The sequence below is a fragment of the Lacerta agilis genome, chromosome 8 (genome assembly GCF_009819535.1).
Source record: "Lacerta agilis isolate rLacAgi1 chromosome 8, rLacAgi1.pri, whole genome shotgun sequence".
In the NCBI taxonomy this organism is placed as follows: Eukaryota; Metazoa; Chordata; class Lepidosauria; order Squamata; family Lacertidae; genus Lacerta; species Lacerta agilis.
In genome coordinates this window covers 82,479,519-82,503,467 of record NC_046319.1, presented here as the reverse complement: position 1 = coordinate 82,503,467, position 23,949 = coordinate 82,479,519, and the positions used below count along the sequence as shown (strand labels likewise).

The window sequence follows — 23,949 nt, the reverse complement described above, 5'->3', positions numbered from 1 at the left end:
AGGGTTGCAGAGAGCGATTCCGGGGCTCCCGGTGCAAGGAGGCCGGGACAGAGCGGCTTACACAAAACGTGCCAACAGGAACCTGTACAGCTTTCTGCCAATGAGTGGATGAGGTTGGGGAGTTAGCTGGAAATCTGGACGGCAGGGAAAGTGGTGGGAAGTGTAAACGGGGTGGGGGGGAAAGAGAAATAATAAATCTATTGTGGGCAACAATGGGGGCCGTGACTGCAGAATGCCTTTTAATCTGCTGGGAGCATATGCCAGGCCGGCTGAAAGGAGCTGGTGAAAGAAGCTTCCTATCCCAGGCCAAAAAAAAAAACACCCTCCCCAAAGCCGGACTCCCCTCCCTACTGGCTTCCTACATATTTTATCGGGAAAAGTTCCCCTAACTGGGCAATCTGCTTTCTGAAAGCCCTGCGCTAAGTTCCATCTGGCCTTCTATTGTACAGACTCCCCCCCCCCCAAGAGCCTCCATTCGCTTTTGAAACTCCCGGACTACGAAAGCCTTTATGAAATAAATAAATAAATAAATAGCCCCACTCGTGTGCAAGTATTTCAGGACGAGGGAGCTAGAAATAGCCCAACGGTGTCCTCACCAAATCAAGCTCAAAAGTCTGCATTTTTGGCAAGGGCCAAATGCCGCTGACGATGCACCAGGGAGGGGCTGCTCAGCGGAGCGGGACCGTTGGAGACACCCAAAGTTAACGGTCAAAACTAAGCACTCCTAAGTAGCGTTCTGAGGAGAGAATCACGTCTGGGGGCCCCCCGTGTGCCAGAGGCTCACACAGGGTGTCGTCCCAGCCAAACTGGCAGCTGCAAAGCAAAATCTCACGCCAATGGTACGGAAAAGGAGAGGCCTCCGCCAACCCGATTCTCTCCAGGTATTTGTGACGGCAACCCCCCCCCCATCCCTCTGGGCCGCCCGTCATTCTGGTGTTCAAAACACCTGATGGGCGCCAGGTTGGAGGAAGCTGCATTGGAGTCTGACCCAAAGCTCTCGCTCCCCACAGGATTCTGTTTTGAAATCTGCCTCTCCACCTGCCCCTCTCTCTTCAAAAGCGGAATAGCTAAAGAGGACATCTGGAATGCCTATGGCTTTGCCTTGCCCCCCCCCCCGGGGGACAGGCGCACACTCGCAACCCCCTCTCCCCTGTCCCAAAGGCTCTCCGTCAATTCATTCATTTCGCGCCGTAACCTCAGTGACTGCTCTTTGCCTCCAGCAGCCCCCAAGAACGGGCACGGGGGGTGGTGGTGGTGGGGGGTTGGGTGTCTGTGGGGCGCAGCAGAAGCATTGTGGACTCTCCCCCCCCCACCCGGCACAAGTTCCGCCTGACCTTCTGTTCTCCACGAGGGGCAGGCGTGCTGTTTAGGCACCAGTACATCTGCTCACAAGGCAGCCGCAGAAAAAAAAAAAGCCTCCTCCCCAAACCTTTCATTCATCCACTTACAAATGTAAAGCAATTCTGGTTATTCCTGTAAGTGTAACGTGGGGTTTTATTTTATTTTTTTAATTTTCCCTGTAAAGAGGTGGGTGGGTGAGCAGGTCATGCCTGTTGCTGTTCCCTTACTCTCCGGTTTAACGCATCAAGGAATTAACATATTTATAGCTTAACTTCTGGGGCATTTCATCTCTCCCAGCCTTCCCACCCGACTTCTCAGCTGCTTAAATACTGAAGTGTCGAAGGCGCTTGGCTAGCCGCTAAAAACAGGCTCAGGCTTTTATCAGATGTGCCTTGAGCTGCGAAGGTTCCTGAGCCGGGAACATCTATTGATGCACCCATGGTACAAAATGCTATCATGTCCCAAGTTGCACCTGGGTCAAACAGCAGCATCAAACAAACAAACAAACAAATAAATAAATTCTTCCAGTGGCACCTTAGAGACCAACTACTTATATACTTGAGTATAAGCCTAGATTTTCAGCACATTTTTTGTGCTGAAAAAGCTGCCCTCGGCTTATACTTGAGTGAGGCGGGCGGTGGGGGTGGCGAGAAAGAAGCTCTTTCTCTCCGCTCGTGCCGCCGTCGCCCGCTCACCCCAGTCAACCATTCCTTAAGAAGTGTACAAGAACGGCGGTTCTTTACTCTCCCCAGTCAGCTTGTTCCATTCCTGAACTGCTCACATAAATGCAAACTTTAGACCCCAGAAGACAGAAAGCCTATCAGTTAAGGAAGTATTAAAAACCCCACAGGTGCTCACTTTCCCTGGCTCCTGCTTAAACAGGACAGGATCCCTGCCTTCTCTGTATAACACAAGGGAACATTGCGCTGTGGGTTAAACCACAGAGCCCTAGGGCTTGCCGATCAGAAGAATGGCGGTTCGAATCCCCGCGACGGGGTGAGCTCCACAGCGGCAAAGGAGGAAGAGGAAGGAGCAGCTTGTTCCTCCTCCTCCTCCTCCTCCTCCTCCACAGCAGCAAAGGTGAACTGGCTTATACTTGAGTCAATAAGCTTTCCCAGGTTTTTGTAGGAAAATTAGGTGCCTCGGCTTATATTCGGGTCGGCTTATACTCGAGTATATATGGTAAGTTTGTTCTTGGTATGAGCTTTCGTGTGCATGCACACTTCTTCAGATACCTGAAGATATCTGAAGATCATGAAGATATCTGAAGATCTGCACTCTACCTGAAGATATCTGAAGAAGTGTGCATGCACACGAAAGCTCATACCAAGAACAAACTTAGTTGGTCTCTAAGGTGCTACTGGAAGGAATTGTTTTATTTTATTTTTTTATTTTGTTTTGACTATGGCAGACCAGCACGGCTACCTACCTGTAACAGCAGCATTAACGTAAAACCATGAGAACTAAGAACGGTGGCCCTTTCCCCCATTCCAGTGCTTTTAACTTTTGTTCTGTGCAGCTTTAAGGTCAGGCTGCAACACAGGATACTTCAGACTTCTCCAACTTGGTGGTCTGGAGATGTTGTTGGGACTACAGCTCCCATCCTGCCCAAAACACTGACCATGCTAGGTGGGGCTAAGGGGAGTTCAAAGTTCCTGGAGACCACCAGGCTGGGGAAGGCTACACTCAATGACACTTCAGCTAGCCATCAGGCTCTCCAAGTTTCCATCCAGAGCATGCATAAAGCTCTCTTCTATTAGCGCTCGGAAAGCTGCCTAACAGGCCTTGGAAGCCACCAGAGGACCTGTTTCGCTCTCAAATGCACTTAAATCTGGTCCACACAAACGCTGATGGCTCATCACTGTGCTGAGAAAGTACCACGAGGAATAGTTGTCAGGTCCCTCTGTCAAAAGCACGAACCTTACGGCTTTTCAGGTGCTCCAGTTACACTTTTGACTGATTAGTCATTACAAAAACGTCTGGAGATAATTCAAAACATTATATCCAATTTCTGGGGTGAGAGCCCAGAAATGAAGGGAAAAAGATTTCTGAAACTACAACTAGAAGATGATTGGAATTCTGAAATGGAGATGCTGGAAGGTGATGATCTGTGTTCCCTGGAGTTCCCTGCAAGGATGTTTATGGACTGTGTCTTGACCGTTTGTTTTAAAGAAAAAGAGGACATCCTGGACAATGATGTTGGAGGGAGATGGGGAAATGTCTGGGGGTGATCCCGAGATGGCGAAGGAAAATGGTTAGAAGAGGGATAGGGTGAGAATATTTAAAATATAAATAGGATGGCTTACCATGGTACCCTGAAATCAGTGTGTTAAGAATTTAAGATTTTGAACTAGTGAAGAGATATGTGAATTGTTTTTCAGCAGCAGTTTAAGTAAAATAAGATGTAAGATGTAAGATTTGAGTTAAGAAGTAATAGGTTGTATGATGAAGTAAAAATAAACATTAAGAAGTCTGTTTAGATATTTTGATGGTGATGATTTAAACTTTAGAGATGAGAAGTTATTAAAGTAAATTAGAATTGGAAGCAAAGGAGAGAAAACGGGGGAAGTCCCCCTATGTAGATTTAAAACAAGAAAATTTTTTAAGTACTAAAAGGAATATTGGTGTTCCAGTTGAGGTTTGTATTTGTTTTTTTATTCTGTTTTGATTGTTGTATGTGTTGCTGTATTTGTTCTGTTGTATTGTCTTTTATTGTGTGGAAAACCAATAAAATCTTTGTAAAAAAAACAAAACAAAACAAAACAAAAAATCACACGCCTGCAACAAAACGGCATCTGCACTGCAAGATCCGAGGTGGGAATTGGCGTATTTGTAGGGATGAGAGCATGGGATTCTTAAAACATAAAAAGCCCAAGCGCAGACCGAGGTATTCTGGGGCGCAGAAAGGCCCCTAGTGCTTTCCCCAACAGCTCTTTCTCACGTCTTCCAGTGCTACCAGCAAGGCTTCTCCTCCGCCTAGCTGGCTGTGACTCCAACCTATCAAGGCGACTTTTAAAAAGCAGGAAGGATGGTTTGCCTACTCACCGTTATCGAACTCATCGGGGATCTGCAAAGAGAAAGAAAGAGGAGGTAGTATAATTCTTTCGACTCCACAGCACGTTTCAAGCCACAAGGCAAGAGCCTGTGAGTGTGTCTATTTCGCAGTTCATTTACTCTTGACCAAGCATAAGTAAGGCTCCTTTTCTGTCTTAAAACCTCCCCAGCGGCTGTACCCACACCATTTTACAGTTTTCGGGCTTCATCTATTGTTTACTTATTACATTTATATTCTGTTCTCCACCCCCCCCCCCCGAAAAGGGAGCCCAGGGAGGCAATCGCACCGGCCTTAAAACACAATTTAAAAAACCACAGCAACATACCTATCCTGAAAGCAAGAAAAGCTGGAGGAAGGATTTTCGTGCAAGCGTTTTACTAACTTCAGCTTGTTCAGCCCTATGAAGCAAGAGCCCTGGCATTCCTATTTTATCAGCAATAAAAGAAAATTGGACAGAGAAGCCCAACCAATTCAAGGTTCTGGAACAGGAGGATCCAGATTCCCACCTGGGAACATGGCAGCTGCCTTTTACATTTGATGGGCACCAGAAAACCCTGAAGTGGGAAATGCATCTTTATAGACTTGTCTGGCCTAGATTTATTCATTTAATTTATATACACCTCCCTTCATCTGAGGATCACAGGATGGTTTACAGTATGAAGCTACAAAAATACATAGCACAATAACAAACAAAACCATCTCTCCCCCCTCCCCAGTTTAAAAGGACATAGATTGTTCAATTAGCCAAAGGCCTGGGAGAAGAGGAACGCTTTCGCCTGGTGCCTAAATGTACGTAACGAAGTGGCAAGGCAAGCCTCTCTGGGGAAAGCATTCGACAAACAGGGAGCCACCACAGGAAAGGCCCGTTCCAGTGTTGCCACCTTCTGGACCCCTTGGGGAGGGGGCACATGAAGAAGGGCCTCAAATGAGGATTGCAGGGTCTGGGTGGGTTTGTATGGAGAGAGGTGGTCGTTGAGGTATTGCAGTGAGAAAGGCTTCTATCTCACCACAGATCAATATGTGGGTTAATTAATTAATAATAATAATAATAATAATAATAATTTATTTATACCCCGCCCATCTGGCTGGGTTTTCCCAGCCACTCTGGGCGGCTTCCAACAAAAATCAAATACATTAAAATATCACACATTAAAAGCTTCCCTAAACAGGGCTGCCTTCAGATGTCCTCTAAATGTCTGGTAGTTGTCTATCTCTTTGACATCTGAAGGGAGGGCGTTCCACAGGGCGGGTGCCACCACCGAGAAGGCCCTCTGCCTGGTTCCCTGTAACTTGGCTTCTCATAGCGAGGGAACCGCCAGAAGGCCCTCGGAGCTGGACCTCAGTGTCCGGGCTGAACGATGGGGGTGGAGACTCTCCTTCAGATATACCGGACCGAGGCCGTTTAGGGCTTTAAAGGTCAGCACCAACACTTTGAATTGTGCTTGGAAACGTACTGGGAGCCAATGTAGATCTCTCAGGACTGGTGTTATGTGGCCATGAGAGATCAAGATAATCTCCAAGGGTGAAGGCAGCCCAGGCTGGGCATTCAGAAAGGCCACCCTCCTTGCTGCCTCCCCACTGTTAGCTTGATCTGGGGAGGCAATTCTTACATGCTAGAGCAGGGGTCAGCAAACTTTTTCAGCAGGGGACCAGTCCACTGACCCTCACACCTTGTGGGGGACCGGACCATATTTTTTTGTGGGGGGAGAACAAATTCCTATGCCCCACAAATAACCCAGTGATGCATTTTAAATTAAAGGGCACATTCTACTCATGTAAAAACACGCTGATTCCTGGACCGTCCGCGGACCGGATTTAGAAGGCGATTGGGCCGCATCCGGCCCCCAAGCCTTAGTTTGCCTACCCATGAGCTAGAGCTCTGTAGCAGAATGGACGCACACATTGCTCAGGTGTCTCCAACAAGCCAGCGAAATCTCACCAGTTAAAAAGCTCTTGGAACGATGCTGCATAACAGTGGCATGACTTGCTTCCTTCCTTCCTTCCTTCAATGTTTACAGAGCAGCAACTACCTCAGGGATGTGGCAGCTGTGGACAGTGGTTTTGCGGTGGCTGTTCCGCCAATGCAGACGGGTCAGTGGAAAACAGGCAAGGTCAAAATGGGCAACAGGAAGGAAGAGTGGCACACACAGAAAACATGGGTTATTGTTGGTTTGTGTGTCTGGTGGGGGGTGTGTGTGCATTTATTTATTTCCCATAACCCGCAGCACCCTTCCAGGAGCAGGGACCTATTTTTAAAAAGGACAGGCAGGATACGGTTGAGACCCAGACACGGAGGAAGCTTAGCAAGGCAACGCTTTGGTACAACGCACACCAAGAGGAACTGACATGGCTTAGGGGGGCTGTGTTTGCTCTGCAGACCTGGTGGAAGCCACAACATGGGTTCAGAGAGTTGTCTTTGCTGCAGATACGCAAAGATGTCCTAGGGCAGCCTTTGCCACCCTTGCGTCCGCCAGCTGTCTGGACTTGCGTCCGGGTGCTGATGCAAGCTGTAATCCAAAGGGCACCAGAGTTGGCGAAGGCTGCCCTAGGAAGGCAAGAAACAGGATTTTGAAGCAATGGAGGTTTTGTCACGGATTCTGGAGGTGGCGCTGAGCAAGTGTCTCTGGAAGTCAGCTATCCATCGAAGAGGACTATGTACTTCTCCTGTTGTATAAAGCTCTTACAAATTGTTTCGATCTATGGTGTGAGCTTCCCTGGGCTATTGTGTAAAGGCAGGGTATGGAAAGCCTTTCATTTTATATGCCTCTTCCCAATGGCGGCAAATGAAATTAGTGTGAAAGGTACAGAAACAAATCAAACGCTCCTCGACCAATCTCTTTCCTCTTCGTACTTGCTATCACCATTAGAAATACCCCTTAACTCTTTTCAGGCAGCAATTGGTGAGTATTTGGTGATGTCAAGTAACAGGATAGTTGCCACACTGCAGATTTAAGGCCACGTGTCGTGGTTAGAAGGTTGGGCTAGGACCTGGGAGACTAGGGTTCAAATCCCCCCCCCCCACAGCCATGAAGTTCACTGGGTGACCATGGGCCAGTCACTCCCTCTCAACCTACCCTACCTCACAGGGTTGATGTGGGGATTAATTGGGGGGGGGGGGAGAGCCATGCACGCCACCTTAAGCTCTTTGGTGGTAGGAGATAAATGCAAGAAATAAATAAATGACAGTTTTGCCCAGCTGTGATGCAAAACGATGCGTTAAATGCCGTTGGGGGAAGGAAACTGCTCTGACCCATTTTTCTTCCTCCAGGTTGCCACAGATTGTCCCTTGTCCAGGTTTCGCACATCCTGACGCGCACCCCCCCCATCAGTGACAGACACCCGAACAAGGGGAACAGAGGCATCTAAAGTATAGCTATTAGGGAGAGTTCAGCCCACTGCCAAGAGACTACACTTACCACGTTGAAAGCAACAATGAGCACGTGCAGAGTGCTTCTTTGCATTAACCGCAACCAGCCATGACTGGGGGACGTATCCCCCAACACCTGACACCTCTGCTTTTAGGAGGTCAGCTACCACTTCTGAGCTGGGGGGTTATTCCATTTTGTGCTTGACAAAGTAACTTGAGCTTTGGGGCTGCAGCCAAATGGCTCTCACACCTTTAAGCTGTGGCGTTGCATGAAGGGACGGAGCTGCGCTGTGCAATCAATGAAGAGGCTTCAGCAACCTCCACACAGCATGTCTCTATAAACACTGCCCTAATCGCCCTGACCCTCATGTGCCCCCTGTATAGAGCCCCCCCCCCCCGAGCCCCCATTTCAATCACAGTTCTCAAGCTCACAGTGCCAACAGATTTTTTTTCAAAGGGTAACTACAGCAGGGAGTTGTTTTAGTAATCCTGATTCAACGCGAGTCTCAAAAACTGCTTTTGCATTGCCCAGCTCCCTTCCAGGTGTCTGACGGACGATGGGGAGGGAACCACGACTGAGAAAGCTCTGCCCTCAAAAAGTTCTATGGGCTGGCTTACTCCTTCATGCCCTCTTGCTGCAAGAATAAGGGAGCAGGAAGTGGGTATGTCTTTAAGCAACACATATCCACATGCTGAACCTCTGTTACCGTTGAAGGCGTTACTAGGATACGATTCTCTTCATCTCTTCTTTCCCGGTAGAAAACAAGACCACTTGCTCTTTGGAAAGGATCCATTCAGACTTGCAAACACCAGATTAAGATCCAAAGAAATGCAACCAGTTCTACATACAGGGCATTTTTAGCAGCCCCACGACCATCACATGGGCACAGCCTGTGAAACGGTTTGTGGTACACCTGGGGGACGCGCGTGTGTGTCTGCTGTTATACATATTATACAGTGGTACCTCGGGTTAAGTATGCTTCAGGTTAAGTACGCTTCAGGTTAAGGACTTCGCTTAAGAACAGAAATCGTGCTCTGGCGGCGCAGCGGCAGCAGGAGGCTCCATTAGCTAAAGTGGTGCTTCAGGTTAGGTACGCTTCAGGTTAAGAATGGACCTCCGGAACAAATTTAAGTACTTAACCCGAGGTACCACTCTATCTATCTATCTATCTATCTATCTATCTCTCTCTCTCTCTCTCTCCTATCATGGCAACCAAAATGGTCCAAGGCCTGGAAACGATGCCTTATGAGGAACAGCTTAGGGAGCTGGGTATGTTTAGCCTGGAGAAGAGAAGGTTAAGGGGGGATATGATAGCCATGTTCAAATATATAAAAGGATGTCCTATAGAGGAGGGAGAAAGGTTGTTTTCTGCTGCTCCAGAGAAGCGGACATGGGGCAATGGATTCAAACTACAAGAAAGAAGATTCCACCTACACATTAGGAAGAACTTCCTGACAGTGAGAGCTGTTCGGAAGTGGGATTTGCTGCCCAGGAGTGTGGTGGAGTCTCCTTCTTTGGAGGTCTTTAAGCGGAGGCTTGACAGCCATCTGTCAGGAATGCTTTGATGGTGTTTCCTGCTTGGCAGGGGGTTGGACTGGATGGCCCTTGGGGTCTCTTCCAACTCTAGGATTCTATGCTCAAACTCCTGTTTGCCTCTGAAGTAGCTTTCTGGTTCTGGGCCTCGGATACTACTACAATATTGGTTTCTACTGTTTCTTTAAAATTCCGGGGATTTCCCCTCTGCATTTATGCCAAAACTACATCATTGCTTTATTTTCTCTATTAATCTGAACTTAGGAAGAAGTACTCTGTACTTCTGTACTCTAGCATGATGAGCACTGCTTCAAAGTTATCTGCAAACATCCAAATTCTCAACAGGATGCAAGTCTTCAGAGCAGTGGGGGAAGGGGGGGAATCAAGTGAGACTGTCTTCTTAAATGGGTCAAAGCTTTGCATGCATGGATTTGTCTGCCTGAAGGACTTTGATGTCCAGGTATTTTCACTGGTGCACAGGGCAAAGAACGACTCACTGGAAAAGGAGCCCAGCCAGCCCAGCCCAGTTTGAAAGGCTCTATAGCGATGCACCAGCTGTTTTGAGTGCTGCAGAGTCCTTGAAAGCCACAACAGAATGGCTGCAAGCAAGATTTCATTGTTCGCAGACACAGGCGCAGGAGCCCAGCAGCTGCTGACCTGAAATGGGAAAGACACCCCCCCCCCCCACGAAAACAATGATCCATTCCTCTAGTCAAACAAGCTGCGGGGACTTGAAACAATCCCACAAAGTCTTCGGCACTGACCTGCTCTGGACAACGTCACGGCGGCTCTTGGCCTTGTGGATACGTTGCAAAGGAACTATACCGGGGCTGTCCTTGTCACAGCAGAGGCAGAATCAGGTCCAGAGAAAGTTATCAGTAAGCGCTCTTGGGTGAAACTAATTCAGTCAGTCACTGAACACACACACACACACAGTTTATGAATCACTTTGTTTTGCCTTTCCTCCGGTGTTTGGGATTATGTAAAATAACTGGAAAATGGCAAGGCGAAGGACTTTAAGGCACAGCAAGACTAATCCAGTGTCTAATCTCCCAACTCCCTTTTGTACAGGGCAGTGGAACATTGGCTTGGCAGGGCAGAAAACTGGAGCTGACAACTGGGCACAAGCAGAGAACTGGCAGCTGTCAGAGGCCCTCCAAGCCCCATTTTTTCTTGTACTTAACCAAATGCAGACATTGCTACCAAGTCAGCCCAACTGGGCATGTAAATACTGAAGAGCATCCTGGCACTTGCTGGCCCAAGTCAAGCAGCTCCCCAATTCAGATGGCATCCCCAGTTTGCATTGTCTGGCTGGGTTTTAGAAGATAGATCTATATACTGGTTTAAATCCAAGAAGACTTGAGGGGTCATAAAGGCTGAGGGATTCACTGAAGTCTGTTGAAGTCAACGCACTTCAAACCCCCTGCGCTTTCAGGGAGCACATGCACCCTGACACGCCTGCTGTGGAACTCCTGCGTTTCGCAGAATATTCTGGCAAATGTTCTAGGGTGCAAAAACGGAGGACTGGCCAGGGCTTTTGGCTGCAATGTCTCCCTGCACGAACTGTGAGTATATCCCACACGGAAACCACCTCGAATGCCCTTCCCCAACCCGGTGCCACGCCGACGTTTCGGACTACAACTCCCAGAGCTCGCTAGGGCTGACGGGAGTTTTCATCAAAAACATCTGGAGGGCACTAAGTTGTGGGAAGGCCGTTTTTCTATAATATCGCTCCACGAGCGCCTGCTCACCGCAAGAGATAATGTGCAGGGGGCAGAGAAGCTGCCTTTCAAAACAAGCTCACACACTACACATCGAGGATCCCCATTTGCTTCTGAGAAACCCGCAGAGTGTTGGAGAACACAGTTTGAAAAGCACTGATCTAACAGATTATTTATTATATGTTAAAGAGTGGCGCTCAAGTTGTTTAGTGCTAGTCGTTTAGACTGGGGTTCCTCTAGTCAGGATGGGTTCCAGGTTCCTTCAAAAGAAAACTAAGACGGAATGTAAAAAGTGCCTATGTGAGAATACAGGAGGCCAGATAAACAAAGAAGAACAAGAGAAATAGTGCAGGATGCTATCCCACTGCAGCCATCCAAGTTGATCCAGAGAAGCAGCAGGCAGGTATACCTGCACTACGCAGACTGGGGTGCATAAGCTAGCCAAAAGCATTAAGATTGGTATTTTGTTCCCTGGGTTAACCACTCTCAGCAATTAGGTGAATCAGAATTTCAGCTCTCTGTGGATGTTTCTACAACCAAACACTTTCCATGGGGAATCTCAAAACCAGTTCCGTTTGAAAGTTCAACAGTGCCACCTTGAGGGTTAGATCCGGAAAAACACACACCACAGACACCAGGGTCAAATACACACCAGGACACCTACACGTGGTTAACAAAAAAGCCTCTTTTCTACCCGAATTCATAAGACATCCTTGGAGAAGATGTTAGCTTCTTCAACATCGGCTCCAAAATGTTTAGGAGCTGTCAGGACCAAGTAGCTCAAAACACTGTGAACAAACTAATCCCAAGCCCCTAGGTGCAAGTCTCCAACTTCTAAGCTGCCAAGAGCTTAGGAAGTTCTTCTAGCCCTAAGAGCAAAAATTAAAACAAACAAACAAGCAAGCAAACAAACAAACTGTTAGATGTGCAATTCTAGTATGCACAAATATATGGGCTGACCAGGTTCTGAATTTTTTTTTTCCAATTGTGCATCTTGGTGATAAGACACAACAGGAAGCTGCTTTCAAATTCTCTCCATCTTCTTCCTTGCTGCACCTAAAATGTGCTATCTTCTAGCTCCCTCTTTTCTCTACTGTCACAAAGCTTCCCACCTTCCAGGGTTCATTTGGATCCATAAGCCTTTTTTTTTCAAGATATCCGTACTGAAATATTTTTGGAACTCACCAGAATGAACCTAGTTTTGCATTTTGTTTAAAACCAGAAGCTGGAAGATCAATGCGCACACGAAGGCTTGAAGAGTGACAAAGGAAATTTGTAATAAAACTAAAAAAAAGATCAAGAAACTGCCTTCTGCAAATCCACACTTCCCAGAGAAGGAAGAAAAAGAAGAGTGTGGGAAAGAGAGTCAGATCAAAGGCCAGCCACATTTTACAGCCACTTAGGAAAAGATGTCCAGACAAACCAGGTCCCCCTGAGGATCCTCTTCCACCCAGGTGATGCCATGCGCCTTGCAGGAAGCTGTGAAGTGTGCCAAGGCCTTTGGAGAAAACACATTTGCTCCGGCACAGGCAGCCCCCAAGCCTCATTGCTGCCATTCACATGAATGCGACAGGCAGCCTAAAAAGGGCTATTAACAAAACCAAAGGGGTTTTATTGTGGCTCAAGAACAGCAGGTAAGGGGAAAGACACACAAATACCTTTGAGAAAGGCAGGCGCACAACCACTTCAAAGCATCGCAATTCCCCAATATCTCCATAGAAATTTCAGCTGTGAAAACCCTCGACTCTGCATCCCCTCTATCAGCTTGACAGATACCATGCTGCCCAAGGACATTCCTATAAAGGGGATATCTTTTGCTATAAAAACAAAATAAAAAATAAAAAAATCCTTCCAGTAGCACCTTAGAAGAGACCAACTAAGTTTGTTCTTGGTATGAGCTTTCGTGTGCATGCACACTTCTTCAGATACACACTGAAGATTCATAGCTGTCAACCCTCCCTGCTGTTTCCCAATGCACACGAAAGCTCACACCAAGAACAAACTTAGTTGGTCTCTAAGGTGCTACTGATCAAAGAAATCAGCCCTGAGTGCTCACTGGAAGGACAGATCCTGAAGTTGAGGCTCCAGTACTTTGGCCACCTCATGAGAAGAGAAGAATCCCTAGAAAAGACCCTGATGTTGGGAAAGATGGAGGGCACAAGGAGAAGGGGACGACAGAGGATGAGATGGTTGGACAGTGTTCTCGAAGCTGCTAACATGAGTTTGGCCAAACTGCGAGAGGCAGTGAAAGATAGGGGTGCCTGGCGTGCTCTGGTCCACGGGGTCACGAAGAGTCGGACACGACTGAACAACAACAACAACAAAGGTGCTACTGGAAGGATTTTTATTTTTATTTTGTTTTGACTATGGCAGACCAACACAGCTACCTACCTGTAACTTTTGCTATAAACTTACAGCTGTGCACATTTCCAGCAGCCATCGCTATAAACTTACAGCTGTGCACATTTCCAGCAGCCATCGCTATAAACCTACAGCTGTGCACATTTCCAGCAGCCATCGCCAACATTTTGCAGGAACCCAGAGTGTAAAGCATGAGTTCAAGGAGAATGGAGCTGCCCTCTGGGGATTCTGGTGCTCAGAGGCACATTTCACTGAACATGAAAGGTCAATTTAGGTATCGTGGCTAAGAGCCACAATGCAGATCTAACGCGCATGAAATGGCTTTCACCTTTGAAAGCAATGACCAAGTCCTCTGACAACATCATGCATGATGCTAGGGGCAAATGCAGCAACTCCTTTCCTTCGCTCAGAAAGGGAAGAGGCAAGGCACAGCCTTGCATTCTGAGACTCCCCACCCCCACCCCAGCACACACACTTATGACACGCAGCTCTGCAAAAGAGGGCAGTTGTGCCCGGAAGGCCCTTGTTAGCGCAAATGATCAAAAGCACTAAGCTGGCATGTGCCAGCAATAAGCCGACCTGCTGCCTACAAAGGTGAGAAGGAATCTGTGGAAGCATGAAAGGAGTGTGTTAGCACCAATTGAAGGAGGTAGGTGGAGGGAAGGGAAGAAAGAAGGGCCATTCATCTGGGACAACTCTTTGCAAAGGAATATTGCAGGCAACTTCCCCAAGACAATTTAGCTGCTGTTTACAGCACAGTGAGAAGTGACAGCTTTGTCTTGAACATCAAAAGCTGCCCAGTTATAGAAAGGCAATAAGGAAGTCTTACCCACAGTTCAAAACAGTTAATTTGGGTATGTGACATGCAAGGCCACTAGCACTTCACACCTCCTTCCCTCAAGAGCACTCAAGGCTTGTGCTGCATATCAAGAGAGAGTAGACAGCCCTGATCAGCCTCCTTGAATTGGTTACAGAAGGGTACTAGTGTAGAAAGCAGAGATATCCCCTGCCCCACATGAAAAGCTATGGAGGGTGAACCACAATTTTTCCAAAGCACCAGTAATTAAGAAGTTTTGATTAAAAAAACCCACAAATTCTAACCTAACTTCCAAGCTTTGTAATACAACGTTAATTCAAAAAGCCCTGCTGAGCATTCTGAGCAAACTTATGTAAGACTGAACAGTTAAAAAGCTGTTACCTCCACAAACACATTTGAACTCAAGGTACCCAAATTAATTGCACTTGCCAAAATAATCCACTTATTGGCCAGTTGTGTTAAAGGGGTGGGGGCTGCAAAAAAGAGGCCCATGCAACAGGGTCATCCAGACAGATATGCTGTAACCTTTAACCACTGTCTGAAGCAGGTATAGCTGTTGCGCGATAACCTTGCTTTGCTCCAGGTGTACACCAACACTGTATTATTTCAATAACAAGCAATTCAACCCAGTAAGATACAGAAGATTGCAGTGAACTTTATATACTAAGATTTTCCCATCCAGACTCCTACAAGAGATGAAGGAAGCGGACCAGGAAAGAAGTGTTTTGCCTATGTTCCAGCTCCTCTCACCAGCAGCGAAATCTCAGAGGAGACCTGTAATAAACCCACAAATGGTCTGTCGCAGGAGGTTTTTCATCCATTAGCCCAATTAAGGCGGTCGTTTCCAAAGGGATGCGTTAGGGAGCAAAGGGAGCCAGTAAAAGCCGCCGTTGAATATGCAGAGCTACCCAGCTCAAGCTCCCAGGACAACAGGTAGCACAAACTCCCACCAGCAAGGCCCATTCACACATCCATGGCAACATGTGCCTGCTGCAATAAGGACCACAAAACATTTATGGGAACCTGGCTTCAGACTTCTCCCCACAGCCTCTTGCTGGTCTCAGGGCTGAGTCATAGTGGAACAGGAAGCAGCCACCCACGTCTTTTTTTTTTTTAGGGGCATAAAAGGGACTTGGAAAAGGTGGGGTCTTGGCTCAGGCTAGCTTATATCCTGTGCTTAATGAAGAAACATATGTTCGCTTTGCTCAAAGTTATGCTTGCCTGGTTTGCTCATATAGTTTGTTCAGGATCAGAGCCTGCGCAAGTGAGAGAGCCGGGAGTGGCAAGAGACATTTCAGGTGGGTGGCAGGAAAGGTATGCTGCAGGGGGCAGGTGACAATACCAGGAAGGAGAGAGAAGTAACTGGGAGTGCAGAAGCACTGGTGCCAGAAACTTGAAGTGGTCTTGGCGGCTTGGGAGTGTCTTTTATCAACCCGCTGCAACCCTTTCGATTAATGAAATGCATTATATCTGTTGGATCGCCTCTGAAAGCAGTCTAGAAACCTCAACTGGTCAAGAGTAGAGCAACAAGATTGTTAAGTGGAGCCGGCTGATGTGGTATGATCAAACCACATCCAGTCCACTTCTTCACCATCTTCTTTGGCTTCCAATCCATTTCCAGGCCCAGTTCAACATAGGAGGTTGCCTAGATCAGAGACAGATCAGCAGTGCGGTATCATCTACACGGACTGGGAGCAGCTGGGGGATCTTTCCCAGCTCTACCTGGGGATTGAACCTGGAATCGTCTGCATTCAAGGAACGTGTTCTACCTTTAAGCTATGACCCTCTTCATCATGCTAGCGGTACAGTGGTACCTCGGGTTAAGAACTTAATTCGTTCCGGAGGTCCGTTCTTAACCTGAAACTGTTCTTAACCTGAAGCACCAACTTTAGCTAATGGGGCCTCCCGCTGCACCACCAGAGCACAATTTCTGTTCTTATCCTGAAGCAAAGTTCTTAACCTGAAGCGTTATTTCTGGGTTAGCGGAGTATGTAACCTGAAGCGTATGTAACCTGAGGTACCACTGAATACATCTAAACATCTTGGGGCTGGGTTAATTCATGGATTGCCTCCTTCCATATATATAACTATCTTAATATCTTCTGAGGGCTTTGTTTGGGTGCCTTCATCAAATGAGGTTTAGTGGGTGACTACTAGAGAGATGGCTATTTCAGCAAACACCACAGCAGTGATGGAATGCCCTCTCCATCTAGGTTGCGGCCTCATTTCCCCAGGCTTTTCAAGCTTGAGTTTGTGTGTGTGTGTTCTTTGACGGTTGCTATTCCACTGTAAGTTTTGAACCTTGATTTACTCTGCTTCTGGTTTTACTCTTGTTTTAGAATGATGCTTGTTGTAGTTTGCATAGTAAACCATCCTGGGAACTGGGCAGTATATAAATGCTGTGAATATTTAAAATTAAATACATCACTTCCTGGCAGAAGGGCCCCCCAAGCAGTGTAATGAATTCTGAAAAAGTTACGTGTTCAAGGCTGCTTGTCGGCAACGAGTTTACTGGAGAGCCATTAGGAACAGGATGCCCTTACGGGTTGCCAGTCCATGTCTTGCTCTATACCTCTCACTTGATTTCTGAGCTGAAAACTATGAGGGCCACCTGCCCCTCTTGATGGGTCCAGATTTGACCTTGGGGCCTCCAGTTGCTCATTTGTAGGTTGGAGGGTTCTTGCCATTTCACAGCATTCTACCATGGTTAAAATGCTTCCGGAAACAAAGAAAGATGTGTATATTTTGGCAAGCTTTTCTGGATGGATTAAAAGGTTTCTGCCTTGGACACTCATTCTGTTTTGCTTTTAAAACTTGTGTTTAGTTGCTTTTCAGTACAGTTTTAAAACTATCTTTTGCTGTTTCTTTTGACAACGTGGTCTCTTCCAACTCTACAATTCTTTGATTCTCTTTTTTATAAATTGCCTTAAACTCATAAAAAGGGTGAGCCATAAGCAGAAATAAATAAAGCTGGATATAGGCACGAAAGACCTGAGCCCATAGCATGGCACTGGAAAAGCAACTCTCAGCCTAATCTTCTATTATTATTACAGTTACAGGTAGGTAGCTGTGTTGGTCTGGCATAGTCAAAACAAAATAAAAAAATTCCTTCCAGTAGCACCTTAGAGACCAACTAAGTTTGTTCTTGGTCTGAGCTTTCGTGTGCATGCACACTTCTTCAGATAAACTGAAACAGATACACTGAAACAGAAGTCACCAGACCCTTATATATAGTGAGAGGGTGGGGAGGGGTATTACTCAGAAGGGTGGTGGGAACGGGTGATTGGCTAATATAAGTAGCTGTCTTATTACAAATGAATTTCAGAAATAGACCGGAAAGAAAAATTGCTGAACTGCAACTTATTACCAAACTTAAAAACCATGGAGAGACCTAGTCTGAATAGAGACATTGGATTCTTATCCCATTATACATGATACAGCTATTTTTAGCCATCTCACCCCTTGCTTTTTCCTGTAAGACCAATTGCAGTCGTTAACAGACGCCAACAGATTTTCCACACCCATCAGCCATTGACCCATTCCCACCACCCTTCTGAGTAATACCCCGCCCCACTCCCTCACTATATTTAAGGGTCTGGTGACTTCTGTTTCAGTGTATCTGAAGAAGTGTGCATGCACACGAAATCACATAACAAGAACAAACTTAGCAGGTCTCTAAGGTGCTGCTGGAAGGAATTTTTAATTTTTAATTTTGCCTCCATCACCGCCTACAGCCTCAAAAACACTTTTTATTTTCTATTTTCTATTATTATTATTAACCACCCTTGATCTACAGGTATCAAAGAACTTGACAACCAGTAAATCCTTTGGATGCTGAGAAATGCTACAGAAATGGCACTGCACTTTACTGCCACCACTCATGAAAACTGCACACAAACTACTCCCATCTTCCACAGGAGGGGCAACCAGAATCGTGCTGCTGGCCTCCCAATATTCTATAGCTTGCTTATTTACTCGGTTCTTGGCAGGTAATAAGTTTAACGGTTGCCAAGTTTAACCTTCACTCTGTTGCAAGACTGATTCTAGCATTCAGCAGTCAACAGCACAGCAAATTTCAAGCACACAGTGACCCCTAGCGGCGGACACCTAACAAGTCAAAGACTCAGGAAAGAAACAGCTTACCTTGACACCATGCTCATCCACCGAATTGCTACCTGCCACCAAAAAAACAAAACAAAAACAGGTCACTTTGCATCATTTCACAGAACGGTGTGTTACAATGTCCAAGAAGTAAATATAATACAAATTCAGTAAGAGTAAGAGGGTGTTTGATATTTCAGTCTCAAAAGGCTTCCGGCTGGCGACGCCATAGCGGGTGGTCGGGGCTGCTTCGGCTGCGAGGCGCCCGATCCATCCCGGGGGTTAGGAGCCCCGCAACCGCAAAGCGGGGCTCCGGTTGGGGCGCGGGAAGAGCGTCCCGCGCCCTGGGCTCCCCGGCGGTGCCCGTTGTGCTCCGAACCCTTCCCCCGCTCCCCCTGTAAAGGGGGGGTGGGGGTGAAGGGACCACGGAGCCGGGCCATAGGGGATATGCCCCAACCGGGATGTAAATGCGGCGACAAATCCCGAGATGAGCGTTGTGGTTCTACCTGTGATGATAGGTTCTGAAGAACCCGGAGGTCGTAAGTATGAGATTGGACTAAATACTTTACTGTATGGAACGATCCGGGGGAAGAAGAAAGGCAGCCTGTTCTTTTCCCTTTGGGCGGAAGAAGCTAACCAGCTTGAATGACTGTTGCTACTAATTGGATATAAAGTATCGGAATTGTGGAGAGTGAGACTGTTACAATTTCCCTTCGGGGAGTAAAGGGGTGAAAGATATCCCGATTTGAAAATCTCGGTCCTTACATACTGATTTCATGGAAAATGGCGACGAAAAGTTCTAACCGGACATAAAGACAGAAACTGCAATATGACACTCACTCCTACCCCTCCTTCTACCGTGTTGGGCTTTGTTTGGAGGCTTGTTTTGAATTCCACTTTGACGGACGAACAAAGACTCCTGGAACTGAGGTTGGAGATTCTCTACTGGAAAGTAAAAGCCTTGTGTGGGGGCCTGATAAGAAAGGAATTTCCCGCAGAGGAGGCTACTGAATATTTTGACACTTTGGAAGAATGCGTCTGCTGCGAACTGAGAGGGTGGATAGGAAGATGGAAAGAAGAGACAGGGCTGCTCCAAAAGAAAAAAGATTCCGTCTTTGGGGGTGGCAGACCCAAGACGGTAATAAGTTCTGCAATATCCAGCCCCCGAGGTGTGAGCTCGAGGGCATGGGACAAAGAATTGAGCTATTTTCAAGAAGAATGGTCTGGAGGAATGGAACAGCCGGGAGTTTGTGAGATGGATACTCTGAAGTTCGTCGCAAGGAGCGCGCTGAATTGTGTCTGCCTCTGTGACTTTTTGGAAAGAATAGACAATTGGAAACTGGGCTCTGGCATTACTAGGAGGAAAACAATGGACAGAAGGGGTGTGGGGTGAAGTAACAAATTAAATTTAAAACGGTTGGATATGGTAATCTGAAATTGGAATGTGAAGATCGGCAGCTTGATTAGATTTTTTGCTTTTTAAATGAGATATCTGAAGTTTTATGTGATTAGCAACAGATTGCAGGACAGAAGAATAAGTAATGTTTAAGAATAAGATAAGAATAATGGATGAGGATTTAGGATGAGGTATGATCATATGGGGGTAATACCAAGAAGACTAGTTTAAGATGAATAGTAGATCATGTTAAGTAAGATGATTTTTGCATTTTATATATAAAAGTATGTTTAATTTTTAAAAGAAGGGGTTAAGAAAAATAGATTGGATGTAAAACCAATGGTGAAAAGGCAGGGGAAGTCGTGTCAAGATACGGAAATAGAATTTTTTTTTTTTCTGAGAAGAAGCTTAAGGAAGAAGGAGAAAACTTGGCAATGTTTGTGTTTGTTTTAGTGAGTAAGTGATTTGTACTTTCTTTTTTAATGTTGGTGTGGGTGTGGGTTTTTGTTGTAATAAGAAAAATGTCAATAAATTCTTATAAAAAAAAAAATGATATTTCAGTCTCAAAAGAACAGCTGACGATACTTTTAAAAAAAATATTGTAACCTTACTGGCAAGCAGAAGAAGAGAGGAATAAGGTCCTTCATTTACCAGTCAGAGGAGAGAGATTTGTGTTTTTACATGAGTAGAATGTGTGCTTTTATTTAAAATGCATCTCTGGGTTATTTGTGGGGCATAGGAATTCGTTCATTTCCCTCCCTCCCAAAATACAGTCCGGCACCCCACAAGGTCTGAGGCTACAGTGGACTGGCCCTCTGCTGAAAAAGTTTGCTGACCCCTGGTGCATAGCAAGGTTTGTGTGTAATTCTTTATGTGCTGATATTTTCAGATAGCAGGACCTTCATGTATTGCATTGACCAGCACAGGCTTTTTGACTGTTAAACCTGCCCCCACCCCACCCTTGGAGGCTTGGAATTACTGCTGAATCTTCCAATGTTAACTAGAATCAGATTTGGGGCATTCGCAGCAGAAATTTTAAACTGCATTTTGTCAAGCAAACCCTCCCAGTGAGAAGTCTTCATGACCAGACAACCAGCCACTTATGCAGGCAGGGAAGAAGACACAGCCAGGCCACAAGCTCTTTACAGCAAAGAGCAATGCTCTCCTGGCAAGGCTATACAACCCCCCAACTTGAAATCCACAGAATCTCCAACCTACGCTGCATCACTGAAAGAACAGAAACATGAACCAGGAATTTCCACAATTCAGATCAGCTGGAAGACACCTGTCAAAGTGAGTAAGAGGTGGAACCGCGCCCCCAAATAGTACTGTAAGGTTCCCAGTTAGTTGCTCATGAGTAAGCAGCTGATTCCGTTGCTTCTTTTCATAGTTTTATGGTGCAAAACTATTTACAGTGCAGAGCTAACAAAAACACGTTTGTCTCAACCACCAGCAGTATCCGGGAGTGCCTCTTTCCGGTTACCCCCCCCCCCCCAGCAAAAAAGACGCGGGATGCGGAATCTCCTCCTCCTCGCCCTACGTGGCACCCCTCTGTGCAATTGGGGTGACGGAAGTGGCGTGCCACCCTCTGCGCCCGCAGGGCGCAAGGGCGCTCTCCCTTCCTTGGAACTTTTGCTGCCCGTTCCCTGAGAAACCTCCCCTTCCCCGCTTGAGGTCTCATTGCTGCCCCCACTGGAAGAAGAAGTGCTGCTCCTCAGGTGTTGTCGGGGCTCTCTGTAACATCCCAAGCCCCTGTCACCCTCACTGTGCTGAGCCGAGGACAGTTCCCTGACAAGTACTGATAATGGGATTGGGGATGCAGTCTCACTGCAACATATATATGTAACATATATTCATTTATATAAGCAAGCACATTTAAAAGGTCGCAGATTGTATTTTTGTTTATTTCTAGAGTATACCATAAAGCACAAACCATTCCTTTCAGTGGATGAACACAAACTCACCAAAGATGTAAATAATTGCTACGCCACTGCCAGCTCCCATAAGCCCTGCTATCCTGAGGACCATCTTCTTTGCATAGGCAGTATTCTCCTTCTGCTTCTTCTCTTGCTGCTCCTCAGAACTTCTTCCATCTTCACCTTCTGCTGACTAGGGAGAGAAACAAACACATATGGAAATAAATGGCTTCCCAAAACTGCAGGAACCTCTTTTTCCTGTTGAAGTAGCCAAGGCCAGGGTATAAATGGATATAATTTAACAAACAAACTTTGATAATGTTTCTCGCTTGTCTGGATGGGGAGGTGGACACGTGTTTGTAGAACCCTCCGACTTTTGCATATCTGAAGCAGCCTACGTACGAAGGTAAACGTTATATCCCTTTCTCTACCACTTTTGCACCTGGTTCCGCCCACCACTTGAACGTGGTCTCCACAAGCAAATTTGCCCCTTTAGCTGAAAAAGGTTCCCCGCTCCTGACTTAAGAAGAGTGCTTCTGCCCTTCAGAATCACTGCTTATCCAAAGAAAGATGAATCAGCTAAAATCCATTAAGTCAACTAAGATTTCATTAATGAGATGACAGGTCACAATTACCGTCACTGAAAAATTCCACAGGATTGCCATGTTTAAGTCCGTTACAGCAAACACAGCTGAGTCTCAGAACATCTACCCTGCTGTCAAAATTAACTCTGGTCCATGAAACCTCATTCCATATACAAACCATAGAATCATAGAGTTGGAAGAGACCTCAAGGGCCATCCAGTCCAACCCCCTGCCAAGCAGGAAACATCATCAAAGCATTCCTGACAGGTGGCTGTCAAGCCTCTGTTTCAAGACCTCCAAAGAAGGAGACTCCACCACACTCCTTGGCAGCAAATCCTACTGTCCAACAGCTCTTACTGTCAGGAAGTTCTTCCTAATGTTTAGGTGGAATCTTCTTTCTTGTAGTTTGAATCCATTGCTCCGTGTCCGCTTCTCTGGAGCAGCAGAAAACAACCTTTCTCCCTCCTCCATATGACATCCTTTGATATATTTGAACATGGCTATCATATCACCCCTTAACCTTCTCTTCTCCAGGCTAAACATACCCAGCTCCCTATGCTGTTCCTCATAAGGCATCGTTTCCAGGCCTTGGACCATTTTGGTTGCCCTCCTCTGGACACGTTCCAGCTTGTCAGTATCCTTCTTGAACTGGGGTGCCCAGAACTGGACACAGTATTCCAGGTGAGGTCTGACCAGAGCGGAATACAGTGGTACTATTACTTCCCTTGATCTAGATGCTATACTCCTATTGCTATACTCCTATGCTATACTCCTATGCTATACTCATCTGTCCTCCCAGTTGAACGGCGTGGCCCAGGGAGAGAGAGAAAAATAGGGGAAGTGAACACCTGGCTTCGCAAATGGTGCCAGCAGGAACGGTTTGGATTCTTAGATCACGGTCTGAAGTTTCTTGAAGATGGACTTCTGGCAAGAGATGGGCTGCACCTCACAAAGGTTGGGAGGAATGTTTTCGCCAACAATCTCAGAAACCTCATCAGGAGGGCTTTAAACTGACTTATGTGGGGGAGGGAGATAGTGGTCCTGAAGGTAGGAGTCTATCAAGTGCTGAAGATGATCATCCAAATGTCAAGAACCAAATGGAGCAAACAGCATGCAGACCTAGTAGTGGGAAGGAAAAATCCTTAAATAAGCGACTAGGGGGAATGATCAATGGTCTTCAATGTCTGTATACTAATGCACAGAGCATGGGAAATAAACAAGATGAACTTGAGCTCTTGGTACACCAAACTAAATATGACATAATAGGCATCACTGAAACCTGGTGGGATGAGTCTCATGATTGGAATGTAGTAATAGAGGGATACAATCTATTTCAGAGAAATAGACCAAACAGGAAAGGAGGAGGGGTGGCATTATATGTCAGGGATGTGTATACCTGTGAAGAGATCCAGGATTTAAAACTTCAAAGCCAAACTGAGAGTATCTGGGTCAAAATTAAGGGAGAGAAAAATAACAGTGATCTCATTGTGGGAGTTTACTACAGATCGCCAAGCCAAACTGAGGACACAGATGATGCTTTCCTGGAACAGATGACCAAGTATTCAAAAGGAAGTGAGATAGTAGTAATGGGGGATTTCAACTATCCTGATATTTGTTGGATGTCAAACTCAGCCAAGAGCACAAGGTCGAACAGATTCCTCACTGGCCTTGCAGACAATTTCATTGTCCAGAAAGTGGGAGAAGCAACAAGAGGATCAGCCATTTTAGATCTGGTCTTAACCAATAGTGATGACTT

At 46.3% G+C, this 23,949-nt stretch overlaps 1 protein-coding gene across 3 annotated transcripts in view; it reads right to left on the bottom strand.

Annotated features, from left to right (window-relative positions):
- The window catches only part of TIMM50 (translocase of inner mitochondrial membrane 50), a 41,108-nt gene that overhangs the window by 13,123 nt on the left and 4,036 nt on the right, over positions 1 to 23,949 (bottom strand). For 2 of the 3 annotated variants that reach the window (XM_033158610.1, XM_033158611.1), the window contains exons 2-4: positions 21,658 to 21,804; positions 18,340 to 18,371; positions 4,387 to 4,408 (exon numbers count right to left, since the gene is read on the bottom strand). In XM_033158610.1, coding sequence (XP_033014501.1) covers positions 4,387 to 4,408; positions 18,340 to 18,371; positions 21,658 to 21,721 — 118 coding nt within the window. In that variant the 5' untranslated portion in view covers positions 21,722 to 21,804. The remainder of the gene's footprint in view (positions 1 to 4,386; positions 4,409 to 18,339; positions 18,372 to 21,657; positions 21,805 to 23,949) is intronic. The other variant, XM_033158609.1, reaches the window with a different exon arrangement.